General features: G+C 58.1%; 1 protein-coding gene across 2 annotated transcripts in view; it reads left to right on the top strand.

Annotated features, from left to right (window-relative positions):
- The window catches only part of UNKL (unk like zinc finger), a 56,861-nt gene that overhangs the window by 22,348 nt on the left and 17,070 nt on the right, over positions 1 to 17,443 (top strand). The window contains exons 6-10 of one of the 2 annotated variants that reach the window (XM_064362284.1): positions 1,820 to 1,937; positions 3,905 to 3,989; positions 4,975 to 5,060; positions 6,971 to 7,033; positions 15,323 to 15,500. In XM_064362284.1, coding sequence (XP_064218354.1) covers positions 1,820 to 1,937; positions 3,905 to 3,989; positions 4,975 to 5,060; positions 6,971 to 7,033; positions 15,323 to 15,500 — 530 coding nt within the window. Of the gene's footprint in view, positions 1 to 388; positions 593 to 1,819; positions 1,938 to 3,904; positions 3,990 to 4,974; positions 5,061 to 6,970; positions 7,034 to 15,322; positions 15,501 to 17,443 lie in introns of those variants that run through there. The other variant, XM_064362285.1, reaches the window with a different exon arrangement.

Raw genomic sequence — 17,443 nt, 5'->3', positions numbered from 1 at the left:
GGTGTCCTTCCCGCCCCTTGGCCCGCATTGCCCTCCCCTGGGTTCACATGGGAGGGCTGCCTTGTGGCACCGTCACTCCCGGGAAGGGAGGCGTCTCCCAGCATATTGGCTGTGGGAGGCACCCCGTGGAGGCCCTAGCCTGTCCTGGGACTGGCCTCCCCACCCAAGCTCAGTGGCTCCCATGCAGTCCCCTGCCAGGGCCCCTCTGCCAGGCAAGGGGCCGGAGCATAGCAGGAGGGACCCCGAGCCCAGCTGGGACCCCTGTGTGCCCCACTCATGCCTCTGGTTGCGGCCACGCTCTCCAGGCTGTGGGCTGCATGTGGTCTCCTCACCCGAGCCTCCGGGTGCTCTGGCGTTCTCATCGCCTGGGATTGATCTCGTCTTAATGGCTGGCGGCCAGGGCACCCGGTTCTTAGGCTGAGTCCCGGGGCCTGCACCCCAAGGGTTGCCCTCCCCAGGGTACATGCAGGACCTTCCTCCACCGCCTGAGCCCTGACCATCCCCTGGGCCTGGCCCGTGGGTTTGGGGCTGTGCAGCCTGCTTGCCTCTGAAGCCCCTTCTCCTTCTCACTCCAGACCCGCCTTCTGGTTGTACCTGGACCCGCTTGCCTCTGGTCTGCAGTGTGCACCTGGGGGCAGGGGAGGGTGCAGACCCCACAGGGTGTCTGGATGCCTGGGCCGTGGTCTTGGCCTCCCTGAGGCCCTGTCTGTGTCCAGCTCTTCCTTTGAGCAGATAGCCTGCCCTCCTCTTTTTTTTTTTTTTTTTGAGATGGAGTCTCACTCTGTAGCCCAGGCTGGAGTGTAGTGGCGTGATCTCAGCTCACTGCAACCTCTGCCTCCTGGGTCCTGGTTCAAGCAATTCTACCTCAGCCTCCAAAGTAGCTGGGATTACAGGCACGAGCCACCATGCCTAGCTAATTTTTGTATTTTTTAGTAAAGATGGGGTTTCACCATGTTGTCCAGTCTGGTCTTGAACTCCTGACCTCGTGATGCGCCTGCCTCAGCTTCCCAAAGTGCTGGGATTATAGGCATGAGCCACTGTGCCTGGCCCACCGTCCTCTTTTTAACAACCTGGTGCTGCCTCGCGTGTCCTGGAGAGCCCCTGTGCCTCCCGTGGGAAGGCCACCTCCCTTCCTCCTTGTTTTACCACGTTGAATTCATTCTCCCACCAAGTGGCTTCAGAGTTGAGGGACCTGAATGGCTGTAGAACAAAGCACAAATTAGTCTCTAGGTTTTTGTCATTGCCCATCATGGAAAGAAAAGGAAAATCCTTTTCTCCGACAGCATTGTGCTTTCCATAAATCCATGTAAGTTACAGTAAAGCTGCTAGAAATTGCACAAGAGGAGAGGGTTTAGTTTTTATGAGACAGTCTCCCTGTGTTGCCCAGGCTGGAGCGCAGCGGTGCAGTCCTGCTTATTGCAGTGGGAGCATTGGGCATTTGAAATTGGTGAGGATTTTCACATTGTGGGATCAAAAATCTTACTTCCATTTTATAGAAAGTTGGCCGGAAGACCGCTCTGCGCTGTCTGGGTGCCCAGCCTCACTGCCCCCAGGAGGTTCGGCTGTTTCTCCCCCTTGTTCTCTATCTGTGAGGGTGGCTCTAACCCAGACTCAAGTTAAATTCTGTGAAAAACCTCCCTGGGGCTCCCGACCCTGTCCTGGCACCGGCCGGGCCTGCATGTCCATAAGCGTAGAGCTGAGTCACCGGTCACTCCAGGGCCCTGTGCCCAAGGCCCCTCCTGGTCGGAGGCAGATACCCCTGGGCTCCCCGTGGGGAGCTATGTCCTCCTGTGTCCCCCTGACACATCCTTGTCCCCAGGTCCACGCCCTGCCCCAGCGTGAAGCACGGGGATGAGTGGGGGGAGCCCTCGCGCTGCGACGGTGGTGACAGCTGCCAGTATTGCCACTCCCGCACAGAGCAGCAGTTCCACCCCGAGGTACGTCCCTCCCACCACCCCAGGCGTGGGTTGCCGGAAGGCCTGGGGGAAGCCATTGGGTTTGCGGTGTGGTTCATCACACAGAAAGAACAGGGTTATCGTTGGCCGAGGGCTGGCAGGAGGACTGTGGGAAACCTGTGGGGCTGTGCCAGCTTGCTGGCCTTTGGGCCCCCCGCAGCTGGCGGGTCTCTCTGCTTGGCCTGCAACAGAAAAAAGTCACATGGGAAAAAAGCAGGGAGAAAATGTCAGTGGAAACATACATATTCAGGCCGGGTGCGGGGGCTCGGGACACCAGCGTGAGGTCAGGAGTTTGAGTCCAGCCTGGCTGACATGGTGAAACCCTGTCTCTACTAAAAATACAAAAATTAGCTGGGTGTGGTAATGTGTACCTGTAATCCCAGCTACTCAGGAGGCTGAGGCGCCAGGATGACTTGAACCTGGTAGGCAGAGGTTGCAGTGAGCTGAGATCGCGCCACTGCACTCCAACCTGGGTGACAGAGCAAGATTCTGTCTTAAAAAAGTAAAACCTCAGCTGTGGGGAAGGCGCACGGGCTGGGAGGACCAGGCGCTGCTTCCCACCGTCCCTCCCAGGGGAGGGTCACAGATTCGCGTCATGCATTCTGGGTGTTGGTGACCACACACACTGCAGTGCCACCAGGGGCCTGCCAGGAGCCCAGTATCCGGGGCCGTATCTGGGTTTGGTAACACAGGCCTGGCTGCCCGTCCTTGCCGTGGACCCTGGTCTCCAGCACCCCCTGAACAGAGCTGGCACCACATGGCCCATAGCTGTACCATAAATCCTGAGTGAGATAAACCCTCCTGCTTGGCCCCCGCCCCAGGTAAACAACAACTCTTCCCAGGCGGGATGTTTCTGGGGCTGAAGTAGGTAGCCTGGGCTGGGGCCAGGCCTGTGCTTCGTCTGGAGGGTGCAGTGTATGGATGGCACAGGGCTGCTGCTGTGTTCACGCCTGGCCGCGTAGCTGCCAAGGGAGCATACTCAGATTTGTATTAAAAACTCAACAAGCTGGGTGAAGGGGCTCCCGCCTGCCGTCCCAGCACTTTGGGAGGCTGAGGCAGGCAGATTGCATGAGGTCAGGAGTTTGAGATAAGCCTGGACAAAATGGCGAAACCCCATCTCTACTAAAAATAGAAAAATTAGCTGGGCTGGTGGCACGTGCCTGTAATCCCAGCTACTTGAGAGCCTGAGGCAGGAGAATCACTTGAACCCAGGAGGCACAGGTTGCAGAGAACCGAGATTGTGGCACTGCACTCCAGCCTGGGTAACAAGTACGAGACTCCGTCTCAAAAAACAAAACGAACAAGGAAGTGAGCCCCTACTGGGTGTCTGAGTGGTGGGAGGGCCGTAGCGAGTGGGGCTGGGCTGGAGGTCAGGAAAGGCTTCCTGGCAGGTGTGGGCACTGGGGGCCAGCTGTGCCAGTCGCCGTGTCCTTCCCTGAGAACTGCGGAGCAGGAGGGGCTGGGCCAGGCCCTCCTAGGGCAGACTGGGTGCTTCCAGGCCGGTCTGTCCCTTCCCAGGTCTTACGTGGTGTTGACCTCATGAGAGTGTCTGTCACCCTGGGTGAAGTGGCAGAGGGGCTGGCTATGGAACAGACACATGTTCCTTAAATAGTCACTTACTAGCCGTCTGCTGCTTACCAGACTCTGTATTCAGTGCGTCTTTCAGAAATACCGAGCAGGGAAATGGCTTTGCCTGTGATGTGAGGGTAGGTGCTGGGGGAATGGCCCCACACCACACCTATGCATGTTCCCTGTGGGTCCACTCTGCAGAGAGGAAGGATGTGGGGACCAAGGAGCACAGTGGAGGAGGGCAGGGCCCACACCCCTCTCTTCAGGAGCCTCTTGTCACAATTTGGAGCTTAATTCTCCACCATGGGGGTAACACCCACTGTGATCATCCCACAGAATCCCATTTCCAATCCAGCCTCTTCATTTCATTTTCCCCCCAGATCTACAAATCTACGAAATGCAACGACATTCGCCAAACCGGGTACTGCCCGCGCGGCCCCTTCTGCGCCTTTGCACACGTGGAGAGTGAGTGGCCGTCCCTGTGGCAGGTTCACCTTGGCGGGCTCAGCAGCTCTGCAGACTCTCAGTGGAGTCACTGGTGACCCGGAGCTGGCCACGTGGACCTGGAAGGCGGGCGGGAGCTCAGCACCGTGGCGGGGGCCTGGGAGCCCCCGACTTGCCCGTGGAGGCCCCCTGGGGTGGGAGGGTGTTTGTGCCGCCTGAGGCTGGCTTCCTCCATGCACGCGTGGGCCACTGCTGGTGGAGCCTGGTGGGATGCTGTCTCCAGGCGCACTGGGGCCCTGAGCCTCGAGGCTGAGTCCTGGTGTGAGCTGGCTGGCACCTCCACCTGCCTCCTGGGCGTCCCAGCTGGGTCCTTCTGCCACCGCTGCCTGGGCCTTGTCCTGAGCCTACTGTCCTGCTGGGCGCCCACCCAGGAGCACTGCCCTTGTGGAGTGAGGGGGTCTGTGCACCCCAGGCAGAGGAGACAGCAGAGACCCTCGAGCAACAGCTGCTAAGGTGGCCTCAGGGCCAGCGCACTTTCCAGAGCCCGTGTTAGCTGTCTGGAGGATGTGGCTTAGCTTTGGGGGTTACGTGGTCCACAATCAGTCCCAGCAGCAGAAGTAAGCCCCAGTGGGAACCCACTCGGCCTTCCCCCATGTGCCAACGGGTTCTTCCTTTCGGCCCTAGGGTCTGGGTTCCAGGTTTTGTGAGTGTGGTCACAAGCTCAGATTTCCCTTCTGCTTTCTGTTTTAGCGGGGAGGGCCGCTGTTCTTGTTCACTTTGTAAACGTTGTTTTTAGTGTTAAACACATGAAAACCTTCAGGCTGAGGCCCGAGGGTCCCGTTGCCCCAGCATCTCCTGTCGGCACAGCCGTCCTCTTGCCGCACCCCCGAGGGATGATTGTGACAAGGCCGCGTGTGCTTGGCCCTCACATGTGGTGCAGAGACTTCTGCATGTCACTGTCGCCCACCAGCCGCCCTTAGAGCCCGCTGCTCCCCTGTCCTTGCAGAGAGCCTGGGGATGGCGAATGACTGGGGCTGCCGCGATCTCCACCCCGGGAGTCCCGCCTCCACCGGCAGCAGCCAGCTGGGTAACGTAAGTGAACGATGTTCCCGGGGTGATGGCCAGTGTTCTTTGGTTTAATGGAACTGTTAGGGATGTGGATGGTTATGACTTCTCAGTAGTGTGGTCGAAGGCAGTCTGTGGAGTTTGCAGCTCTTCTAGAAGAGTCTAGAAAAATCCTTGCCACTAGGCTGGGTGCAGTAGCTCACGCCTATAATCCTAGTATTTTGGGAGGCTGAGGTGGGCGGATCACCTGAGGTCAGGAGTTTGAGACCAGCATGGCCAACATGGTGAAACCCATCTCTAATAAAAATACAAAAATGAGCTGGGCATGGTGGCATGTGCCTGTAGTCCCAGCTACTCAGGAGGCTGAGGCAGGAGAATCACTAGAACCCAGGAGGCGGAGGTTGCAGTGAGCCGAGATCTCGACACCGCACTCCAGCCTGAGTGACAGAGCGAGACTCCATCTCAAAAGAGAAAAAGGGAAAATGGGGTTGGGCTGCTGGGAAGGTAAAGCAGTGGGGGAAACTGATGGAAGACGAGAGTAACTTCAGTGAGGTTGGTTTATGCAGGCTGTCTGCAGCCTCTCCTCCTGGTGTGGAGATGGGAGAAGGCACCTTTACAAAGGGAATTCACGCCCGGCTTCAGGGCAGGAAGGGAAGGCAGAGGGCTGTTCCAGCGTCTGCTGCCTTCAACTCAGAATAATCTTTTTGTCGAAGAGTGGCATGTTTTGGGGGTGGCACACTCTGACCCCCTTCATATATTTCTCACCGTTTCACCTGAGCCTCTGCCTTAGGTGAATGGCTTCGCTTGGGGTTTGATGCTGTGGTTGGTTCAGGGAGTGCAGAGCTTGCACCTTGCCTTCACATGGACCAGCCCAGGGTCAGAGAGCCACATTCAGGTGTAAGAAATGGAACTCAGGCTGGGTGGAGTTGCTAACGTCTGTAATCCCAGCATTTTGGGAGGCTGAGGTGGGTGGATCACTTGAGGTTGGGAGTTCGAGACCAGCCTGGCCAACATGTTGAAAACCTGTCTCTACTGAAAATACAAAAATTAGCTGGGTGTGGTGGCGCGCACCTGTAACCCCAGCTACTTGGGAGGCTGAGGCAGGAGAATCGTTTGAACCTGGTAGGTGGATGTTTCATTGGGCTATCGTGCCACTGCACTCCATCCTGGGTGACAGTGCGAGACTCCCTCTCAAAAAAAAAAAAAGAAGAAATGGAACTCAGGAGAACCGTCGGGGAGCCAGCAGATTCAGGCATCTCTTCTGTTTCATGGGACCTTCAACATCTAGCATCTTTGGCCGGTTTTGGTGGTTCATGACCATAAAACCTGCACTTTGGGAGGCTGAGGTGGGACGATCGCTTGAGGTTGGGAGTTCAAGACCCACTTGGGCAACATAACGAGACCCTGTCTCTACAAAAAGCTTTGAAAAATTAGCCAGGTGCACTGGCGAGTACCTGTGTTCCTACTTGGGAGGCTGAGGCAGGAGAATGGCTTGCGCCAGGGAGGTCGTGCCACTGCACTCCAGCCTGGGAGACAGAGTGAGATCCTGTCTCAAAAAATAAAAATTAGCATATTTGTAAATTCTGAGCAGAGCTTGTATCTGTCTGTGTGAGTCTCAGTCTGTCGCCCAGACTGGAGTGCAGTGTAGTAATGTGATCTTGGCTCAGTGCAACTTCCACCTCCCGGATTCACACAATTCTCCAGTCTCAGCCTCCCAAGTAGCTGGGACTATAGGCACGCACCACTGGTGACACCCAGCTAACTTTTTGTATTTTTAGTAGAGATGGGGTTTCACGGTGTTGGCCAGGATGGTCTCGATCTCCTGACCTTGTGAGCTGTATGCCTCGGCCTCCCAAAGTGCTGGGGTTACAGGCGTCCACCACTGTGCCTGGCCTCTCCCTGCTTTTTCTCCATATGACTCTTTTTTTCTGTTGCAGGCCAAGCGGAGAGACTTGCCAGCTGAGGGTGGCCCGAAGGCCAGTGAGCAGGACAGCAAACAGGTATAGCCCCCCAGGCTTCCCACGGCCCTCGTGGCTGACGGCGCGGCACTGTGCTAGGGCTGCACCCGTGCGTCCTTGGTCCCGCTCGCTCTCAGCTCGCAGAGCCATCTGGTTAACATCCACTGGTCACGGAATTCTCTCTCCTCGTACCCCACGTCTGTCTGTTTGAAACATTGGTGTTACACCTTGGAAACAACAAAGCCAAAACCTCCTGCCGTTTTCTACTCAGGGAAATGAGAGGGGCGCCTCGGAGCCTATCTGTGTTAACTTTCCTTGGGCTACGAGGGAAGGATGAAGATGGGCATGTTCAAACAGCAGAACTGGCCGGGCGCAGCGGCTCACGCCTGGAATCCCAGCTCTTTGGGAGAACGAGGCAGACGGATCACAAGGTCAGGAGATTGAGAGCATCCCGGCCCACGTCGTGAAACCCTGTCTCTACTAAAAATACAAAAATGAGCTGGGCATGGTGGTGCATGCCTGTAGTCCCAGCTGCTTGGGAGTGAGGCAAAAGAATTGCTTGAACCTGGGAGGCGGAGGTTGTAGTGAGCTGAGATAGTGCTGTTGTACTCCAGCCTGGGCGACAGAGCAAGACCCTGTCTCAATCTCAAAATGAATGAATGAATGAATGAATGAGGTAGTTTTGGTTGGGCACAGTAGCTCACACCTGTGGTTCCAGCACTTTGGGAGGCTGAGGCAGGAGAATTGCTTGAGCCCAGGAGGTAGAGGGCAGAGGTTGTATTGAGCCAAGATCGTGCCACTGCACTCCAGCCTGCATAACGCAGTGAGGCCTTGTCTCAAAATGAAACCCAAAAACCAAAAGCAGCAGTACTTTATTCTCAGTTCTGGGCGCTGAGTCTAGCTTGAGGTGTCCAGGGCTGGCTCCTCCTGAGACCCTCCCTGGGCGTGCGGATGCTGCCACCTCTTGTGTCCTCTGGGTCACCCCTCTGTGCGTGGGCATCCCTGGGGTCACTCCTTGTGAATGGCAGCTGCGTAGGGCCCCGCCCTTAACACCTCATTTCAGTGTTGCTATTGTTTCTCACAGTTGGTTAAATTTTTTGAGACGGGGTCTTGCTCTGTCATCCAGGGTGGAGTGCAGTGGCCCAATCCCAGCTCACTGCAGCCTGGGACTCCCCGGCTTTAAGCAATCCTCCCACCTGAGCCTCCAGAGTAGCTAGGACCCCAGGCACACACCACCATGCTTGGATAATCTTTGTATATTATGGAGAAACGGGGTCTTACTATGTTGCCCAGAATGGTCTTGAGCTTCTTGGCTCTGTTGGGATTACAGTTGTGATCCTCCATGCCTGGCTTAGGAACTTATTTCACCTTAACTACCCCTCACAGGCCGTGTCTCCAAATCTAGTCACAGTGGGGGTCATGGCTTCCATGTAGGAATTTGGAGGACATGTTTGGTGCATAACAAAGACGCTGCTGACTGAAATGAGCCAGTCACCGAAAGGCAAATCCCGCGTGACTCCACTCACAGAAGCCTCTAACGGAGTGAGACGCAGACACGGGAATTCCCACGTGACTCCACTCACAGAGGCCTCTAGCGGGGTGAGACTCACAGACACGGGAATTCCCGCGTGACTCCACTCACAGAGGCCTCTGGCGGGGTGAGACTCACAGACACGGGAATTCCCGCGTGACTCCACTCACAGAGGCCTCTAGCGGGGTGAGACTCACAGACACGGGAATTCCCGCGTGACTCCACTCACAGAGGCCTCTGGCGGGGTGAGACTCACAGACACGGGAATTCCCGCGTGACTCCACTCACAGAGGCCTCTGGCGGGGTGAGACTCACAGACACGGGAATTCCCGCGTGACTCCACTCACAGAGGCCTCTGGCGGGGTGAGACTCACAGACACGGGAATTCCCGCGTGACTCCACTCACAGAGGCCTCTGGCGGGGTGAGACTCACAGACACGGGAATTCCCGCGTGACTCCACTCACAGAGGCCTCTAGCGGGGTGAGACTCACAGACACGGGAATTCCCGCGTGACTCCACTCACAGAGGCCTCTGGCGGGGTGAGACTCACAGACACGGGAATTCCCGCGTGACTCCACTCACAGAGGCCTCTAGCGGGGTGAGACTCACAGACACGGGAATTCCCGCGTGACTCCACTCACAGAGGCCTCTAGCGGGGTGAGACTCACAGACACGGGAATTCCCGCGTGACTCCACTCACAGAGGCCTCTAGCGGGGTGAGACTCACAGACACGGGAATTCCCGCGTGACTCCACTCACAGAGGCCTCTGGCGGGGTGAGACTCACAGACACGGGAATTCCCGCGTGACTGCACTCACAGAGGCCTCTGGCGGGGTGAGACTCACAGACACGGGAATTCCCGCGTGACTGCACTCACAGAGGCCTCTGGCGGGGTGAGACTCACAGACACGGGAATTCCCGCGTGACTCCACTCACAGAGGCCTCTGGCGGGGTGAGACTCACAGACACGGGAATTCCCGCGTGACTCCACTCACAGAGGCCTCTGGCGGGGTGAGACTCACAGACACGGGAATTCCCGCGTGACTCCACTCACAGAGGCCTCTGGCGGGGTGAGACTCACAGACACGGGAATTCCCGCGTGACTCCACTCACAGAGGCCTCTAGCGGGGTGAGACTCACAGACACGGGAATTCCCGCGTGACTCCACTCACAGAGGCCTCTGGCGGGGTGAGACTCACAGACACGGGAATTCCCGCGTGACTCCACTCACAGAGGCCTCTAGCGGGGTGAGACTCACAGACACGGGAATTCCCGCGTGACTCCACTCACAGAGGCCTCTAGCGGGGGTGAGACTCACAGACACGGGAATTCCCGCGTGACTCCACTCACAGAGGCCTCTGGCGGGGTGAGACTCACAGACACGGGAATTCCCGCGTGACTCCACTCACAGAGGCCTCTGGCGGGGGTGAGACTCACAGACACGGGAATTCCCGCGTGACTGCACTCACAGAGGCCTCTGGCGGGGTGAGACTCACAGACACGGGAATTCCCGCGTGACTGCACTCACAGAGGCCTCTGGCGGGGGTGAGACTCACAGACACGGGAATTCCCGCGTGACTCCACTCACAGAGGCCTCTGGCGGGGTGAGACTCACAGACACGGGAATTCCCGCGTGACTCCACTCACAGAGGCCTCTGGCGGGGTGAGACTCACAGACACGGGAATTCCCGCGTGACTCCACTCACAGAGGCCTCTGGCGGGGTGAGACTCACAGACACGGGAATTCCCGCGTGACTCCACTCACAGAGGCCTCTGGCGGGGTGAGACTCACAGACACGGGAATTCCCGCGTGACTCCACTCACAGAGGCCTCTAGCGGGGTGAGACTCACAGACACGGGAATTCCCGCGTGACTCCACTCACAGAGGCCTCTAGCGGGGTGAGACTCACAGACACGGGAATTCCCGCGTGACTCCACTCACAGAGGCCTCTAGCGGGGTGAGACTCACAGACACGGGAATTCCCGCGTGACTCCACTCACAGAGGCCTCTAGCGGGGTGAGACTCAGACACGGGAATTCCCGCGTGACTCCACTCACAGAGGCCTCTAGCGGGGTGAGACTCACAGACACGGGAATTCCCGCGTGACTCCACTCACAGAGGCCTCTAGCGGGGTGAGACTCACAGACATGGGAATTCCCGCGTGACTCCACTCACAGAGGCCTCTAGCGGGGTGAGACTCACAGACATGGGAATTCCCGCGTGACTCCACTCACAGAGGCCTCTAGCGGGGTGAGACTCACAGACACGGGAATTCCCGCGTGACTCCACTCACAGAGGCCTCTAGCGGGGTGAGACTCACAGACACGGGAATTCCCGCGTGACTCCACTCACAGAGGCCTCTAGCGGGGTGAGACTCACAGACACGGGAATTCCCGCGTGACTCCACTCACAGAGGCCTCTAGCGGGGTGAGACTCAGACACGGGAATTCCCGCGTGACTCCACTCACAGAGGCCTCTAGCGGGGTGAGACTCACAGACACGGGAATTCCCGCGTGACTCCACTCACAGAGGCCTCTAGCGGGGTGAGACTCACAGACATGGGAATTCCCGCGTGACTCCACTCACAGAGGCCTCTAGCGGGGTGAGACTCACAGACATGGGAATTCCCGCGTGACTCCACTCACAGAGGCCTCTAGCGGGGTGAGACTCACAGACACGGGAATTCCCGCGTGACTCCACTCACAGAGGCCTCTAGCGGGGTGAGACTCACAGACACGGGAATTCCCGCGTGACTCCACTCACAGAGGCCTCTAGCGGGGTGAGACTCACAGACACGGGAATTCCCGCGTGACTCCACTCACAGAGGCCTCTAGCGGGGTGAGACTCAGACACGGGAATTCCCGCGTGACTCCACTCACAGAGGCCTCTAGCGGGGTGAGACTCACAGACACGGGAATTCCCGCGTGACTCCACTCACAGAGGCCTCTAGCGGGGTGAGACTCACAGACATGGGAATTCCCGCGTGACTCCACTCACAGAGGCCTCTATCGGGATGTGATACACAGAGACAAAAAGTAGCTTCGTGGGGGCTGCGGGAAGAGGGGGCGAGGGTTCCACGGGGTCAGAGCTTCCAGCTGGGAGATGATGAGTTCTGGAGGTGGGCGCTGTGATGACTGCACAGTGGTGTGGGTGGGATTCATGCCCCTGACTGCACTGAAACATGGCCACCGTAGTCAATTTATAGTATGTTTCACTGTGATGAAAAGAAAACCAGGCAGGCAGTACCAGTGGTAGTCCAGCGTGTGCTGTCCTCATGGGGCGGGCGGTGCGGGGGTTAGTGGCGGTGCGGCGTCCCCATGGAGCCGGCTGTGGTGGGTTAGTGGAGGTGCGGCGTCCCCGTGGGGCGGGCGGTGCGGGGGTTAGTGGAGGTGCGGCGTCCCCATGGGGTTCTCCTTTGGCCTCTCTCACCATGCCCAGCCTTCCTGTGGATGGGCCCCCACACCAGGCTGGTCTGTGGTCATTGTGCCTTGGGGGACAAGGGCTGATATGGATGTAGATGATTTTCAGGTCATCGTTTGGGCTGAGGTCACAGTATGTGCTTCACCCTGGCTGGCTCCTGGGCAGGGTTGGCACAAGGTTTGGGAATCGTTCAGGGCTGAGGCTTCCTCTCTGGTCCCTCTAGGTTTATGGCCTCCTGTGGGCTGAGAGGAAGGCCCCTAGGTCAGAGTCTCCTCCTGCAGACACCCGGGATGGAGGTGGCATTGGCTTCTCAGGCTGCTGCACTCATCCTGGACTGGGCAGTGCTTTGAGAGCCTGAGGCCCTGTCTCAGCCAAGGCTCAGCCTGTGCACAGCCCTCAGATCAGTGTTACTGTGGAGGACATGTAGCGCCTACACGGTGGTGCCTTTTGGCTTTCTGCATTCCTCAGCTCTGTGCAGAGACAGGGCACAGGCTCCCCATGCCACCCAGGGCAGGGCCAGCCTGCTCTGCACACCCCAGTGTTGTCCGTGGCATCGTGGTTGGCCCAGGCCCCTTCCAGGCAAGACTCCCTCGGCTCTCCCTTACTTGGGAGGTGGCCTCTGGGCCTGGGTGAGGCTCTGGAGTCGGATTCAGGCAAGGACTCAGATGCCGGCAGGGTTCTTGGAGCTGGGGAGGGTATCCACAGGGGTCACTGTGACCTGGGCAGTGGTCTCTTGGTGACTGGTGGGCCAGGATGAGGTGGACCTCAGCCTGACCCAGCAGGGGCAGCTTGTGTGTAGGGACCGTGCCCAGAACGCAGACCCCGGGACATGGGGTGGGCTGCCAGGAGATAGGAGGAGGGGGTAGGAGAGAGTGTCTGCGGGCTGTGCGGCTGTGCCGCTGTGTGGTGTCCATGCCCCGGAAGGCAGTGCATTGCTGGCCCTGAGCTTTTGGTTCTGAGTCACAGCTGTTGGATGTGGTGAGCTTGGTGGACTGCCCCATGCCACTCGCCCCTCGCTGGTGGCCGCAGCCTGGTAGCCCTGTCGTTTGCTGGTAGAGAAGGTCGGTCCTCTTCCCCAGTCCAAGCCATCTGGGCACAAGGAGCTCTCAGGCATCTGCTTCGCTCCTGGGTGCTGTGTCACTAGGATGCCTGTCCGATGGCCCCTGCCAGCCTTTGTGGGGCCACACTGAGGCTCTGGAGCAGGGACAGGAAGCGCTGCAGGGTGGGGGGCGGTGGCAGCCGGTTGCCACTGAGATGGTCCCAGGCCCCAAAGCATCCATTGTGTTTCTGGGCTGCTTGCTGGAGAACTCGAGGCTTCCAGCAACCCTGTCACAGGCTCACCGTGGGGGCTTGATGAGGGGGAGGTGTCGGCAGCGCCATGCATGGCTGGGAGGGTCACCGGTGTTGGGTGCAGGAGTTACCACCGTCCCTGATGCCCACAGGGTGGCCTGTGGTCCCTTCTTTCATGGCTTGAGGGAAAGTGGTCTCTGGGCCAGTTAGGGCAAGCAGATTATGGACGAAGGGGCAGACCCTGTCTTGCCCTGTGCAGGGAGCTCTGGTGGCTGTCCCCAGACTCTGCAGCCGGAGGTGATTGTTTTCTGAGTCAGTCATGGGGGCTCTGCGCACCTCCTGTGCCAGGGGCTGAGGAGCAAATCTGTTACCCAGAAGGAAGCCAGTGCAGGCGGCGGGACCCCACGATCACAGCAGCCTGGAGCCAGGACCGTTCTTGTCGGGGATGAGTCCGTGGACGATTTCTGACCCTTGGAAATGCACATTAAAATTTCCTTATTATGGATAGTTTTACTTAAGCAGACAAACTAGTAAAATCACACCTTCCAAGGTTAACTTTGCTTGCGTTACTTTTCAGCAAAACCCAGATATCATACCATTTCAGCTGTAATACGTCAGTATGCAATTCACATTTTTTGGAAACAGAGTCTTTCTGTCGCCCAGGCTGGAGTGCAGTGGTGTGATCTCCGCTCACTGAAACCTTCGCCTCCCGAGTTCAAGCGATTCTCCTGCCTCAGCCTCCCGAGTAGCTGGGATTACAGGCGCCTGATACTAAGCCCAGCTACTTTTATTTTATTTATTTATTTTTTCCTTTTTGTGGAGAACGGGGTCTGGCTATATTGCCCGGGCAGGTCTTGAACTTCTGGGCTCAAGCTATTCTCCTGCCTCTGACTCCCTAAAAGCTGGGATTACAGGCATGAGCCACAGTGCCTGGCTATTTATTTTTTTGAGACTGAGTCTCACTCTGTTGCCAGACTGGAGTATAGTGTATGATCAGCTCACTGCAACCTCCGCCTCCCAGGTTCAAGCGATTCTCCTGCCTCAGCCTCCCGAGTAGCTGGGGTTACAGGCGCACACCACCACGCCTGGCTAATTCTTTGTATTTTTAGTAGAGATGGGGTTTTACCATGTTGGTCAGGCTGGTCTTGAATTCCTGAAGTCAGGTGATCTGCCTGCCTTGGCCTCCCAAAGTGCTGGGATTACAGGCGTGAGCCACCACACCGGCCAGAAACTTACTCTAATCCAGCTTTTGGCGCTTGATTTTGCAGTGACCTCGTCGGTAGCTCTGGGTCATTTGTGTCGGGTGTTTTTGTGTGTTCAGTGCCCTCCCCGTGACTGGATTTTGCAGCGACCTCCTAGATAGCTCTCTAGACACAGCCGCTGTGTGCTGTGACATCTGGCTTTGCAGCTCCGTGGTGGGTCATTTGTATTGGGTGTTTCCTGCGTCCAGCATCCTCCTGTTACTGGGTTTTTACTCACCGCTGCTGTGTGCTTACTCTTTTTCTTTTGATCTGTTATCCCCCAAATACAGATCATGCAAACTGCCCCATATTTTACTTTCCCTGGTGACGAGGTCACAGGACCACACTATGGATGTTTCTGGAAGTGGTGCTGGGTCTCTGCTGAAGTTCCTGGGAGGATGTGTCTCTGGGGTCTCCAAGGTCCCCAGGAGCCAGTCCTAGCCGAGAGCCGGGGCAGGGGCACCCAGGAAGTGGGGAGAAGGGCAGGCAGGCTGCAGGGCTTATCCCTTGGGCTGGCAGGCCCCTGGCCTGTGACACATCTTTCTGCACCTGCCTGATTGATTTTACTGGCAAATGTCTACTCCTGAAACCTTTTCTGGAGAAAAACTCATGAGATGCTTCCCAGAGGCGCCTGTGGCTATTTCTAGTGTGCTGTAGCCCCTGCTCTGCCTGTCTTGGTGTCGCTCCTCGGTGCCGTCAGCGTCCCTCCAGGCCCAGGGAAGCTCTCCCTGTGCCTCGCCCAGGTGTGGAAGTCTGCCGTGTCCTGCAGTGCTCTCTGCAGGGTGCTGACGTCACACGCCTCCTCCACGCAGGGGTGCTTGCTCATGGTGTTTGTGTCTTTGAACAGAACCACCTGGCCGTGTTTGCAGCGGTCCACCCGCCGACTCCCAGCGTGAGCTCCAGTGTGGCGTCCAGCCTGGCGTCCAGCGCTGGCTCCGGCAGCTCCTCCCCCACCACGCTGCCCGTGCCCCCCGCCCGCACCCTCCCGCTCGGCCCCGCCGGCAGCACCGTGGAGGCCGTCCTCGGTAAGTCTGGTGCTGTCCTCCTCTCTCCCTGACCTCCTGTGCCCATGCTGTAGCTGTTCAGCAACAGCGCTTCTATTTCAGGACACGTTACAGAATCGTCGTTTTTGTAGAGAAACCAGATACATGTTTTCCGTCGTCTGTCACTTTGGTCATGTTGCACTTGTGGTTCTGAAAACAAGCCTTGGCTCAGAGAGGCTCCCAGCCTGGGTGCCACGGGCGCTGGGGACGAGGAGCTTCCCAGGAGCCAGGCAGAGTGGGTGCGCCCGGCCCAGGGACTGAGAACAGGGAGGCTGCTGAGTGATGTCGGGAGTTGTGGGAGCTGGGCGTGGTGCGGTGGCCGGAGTAGGGGGGCGCCTGTGCTCCCAGCGCTGTGGGAGGCCAAGGCAGGAGGATCATGAGCCCAAAAGTTCAAGACCAGCCTGGACAACATAAAAGACTCCCATCTCTACTAAAAATACAGTAATTAGCCAAGCATGGTGGTGTGCACCTGTAGTCCCAGCTACTTGGGAGGCTGAGGTGGAAGGATCAGTTGAGCCCAGGAGGTCGAGGCTGCAGTGAGCTGTGATTGCAGCACTGCACTCCAGCTTGGGTGACAGAGTGAGACCATCTTTAAAAAAATGGAAAGTTAGGGTTGTGGGGACAGTCATGGGGTGGGGAGCCTGGCCAAGGCTTGGAGCTTGGGGCACAGCTGTAAGCAACTGGGCCAGCAGCTTTGGGGGGCCTTTAGCTGGAGAGAGTCACTGAGACACGTGATGGAGCTGGGCTGTGGGGACCCGTTGGGGCCTGGCTGGGAGCCCACAGCAGGCAGCAAGCAGACCTGGGCTGGGGGCGAGATGGTGCTGGGGCTGGGCTGCTTGTATCCTTGGTCCCTTTCAGCCCCTGAGGAAAGGCTGTTTTGGGGTGGTGGGGGACACTCTGGCGCACCTGTGCAGGGCTTTGCTTGCAGAGATGCTTGGTGAGTGATTGGACATGCTGAAGCCCCACATTCCATGGCCACCAGCGCCCAAGGAACCCAAACCTGCCTCTCTGTCCTGACAGTGAGGGGCTCAGGGAAGACCGTCACCTGGGGTGGTCTCCCCTTCTCTGTCCCTGGGCTGGGGTGGGATGGGATGGGGGTGGAGGGCTACAGTGAGGCGGCCTCTGCTCAGCTCTGGCCTGGTCTCTGCTGTGGCAGCCCTGGAACACCCCTCTTCCTCTCCCACAGCCTCTGCTGTGGTGAGGAAGCTCGGCGTGGGACCAGGAGGACACAGCAGCTGGGCGAGGTGGCTGGGTGGCCAGACCTGCAGAGACTCCTGCCCGCCAGCCGAAGCTGCTGGTCATTGCTCCGCACGGACCTGCTCGGGCCCAGCTGCAGGCCCCCGGCAGCTCCACCCATGGAGGCCTGGACGCCGCCAGCCTCGAGGAGAGAGACTCTTCCCAGGGGCCACTTAGGCCACAGACGGCACCTTGGCAGGACACTAGAGCAGTCTCATCCTGAGTGGTGTCGGCGAGGAAAGCCGGGTGCAGCTCCTGAGGCCCCACGACGGCCCTCGGGCCCCCAGGTCCCTGCACTCAGCACCTCTGCCACCCAGGTGCGTCTTTTGGGCACAGCTCTGGCCTGTGTTGCTGCTGGGCCTTCCCACCCCTGCATTCGCTTGGGGCTGAGCTGAGGCCTTTGCAGTTTTCTTCTGTGTGTGTGCATTTTTTGTTTTTTGAGATGGAGTCTTGCTCTGTCATCCAGACTGGAGTGCAGTGGTGTGATCTCAGCTCACTGCAACCTATGCCTCCTGGGTTCAAGCCATTCTCCTGCCTCAGCCTCCTGAGTAACTGGAACTACAGGCATGCACCACCATGGCTGACTAGTTTTTGTATTTTTAGTAGAGATGGGGTTTCACCATGTTGGCCAGGCTGGTCTCAAACTCCTGACCTCGTGACACCTAGGCATCCCAAAGTGCTGGGATTAC

Source organism: Aotus nancymaae, unplaced genomic scaffold (assembly GCF_030222135.1).
Source record: "Aotus nancymaae isolate 86718 unplaced genomic scaffold, 86718_ANA_hifiasm-v0.15.2.pri h1tg000049l, whole genome shotgun sequence".
In the NCBI taxonomy this organism is placed as follows: domain Eukaryota; kingdom Metazoa; phylum Chordata; class Mammalia; order Primates; family Aotidae; genus Aotus; species Aotus nancymaae.
Note: the sequence above shows the minus strand (reverse complement) of the source record. Positions and strands in the feature narration are given on the sequence as shown.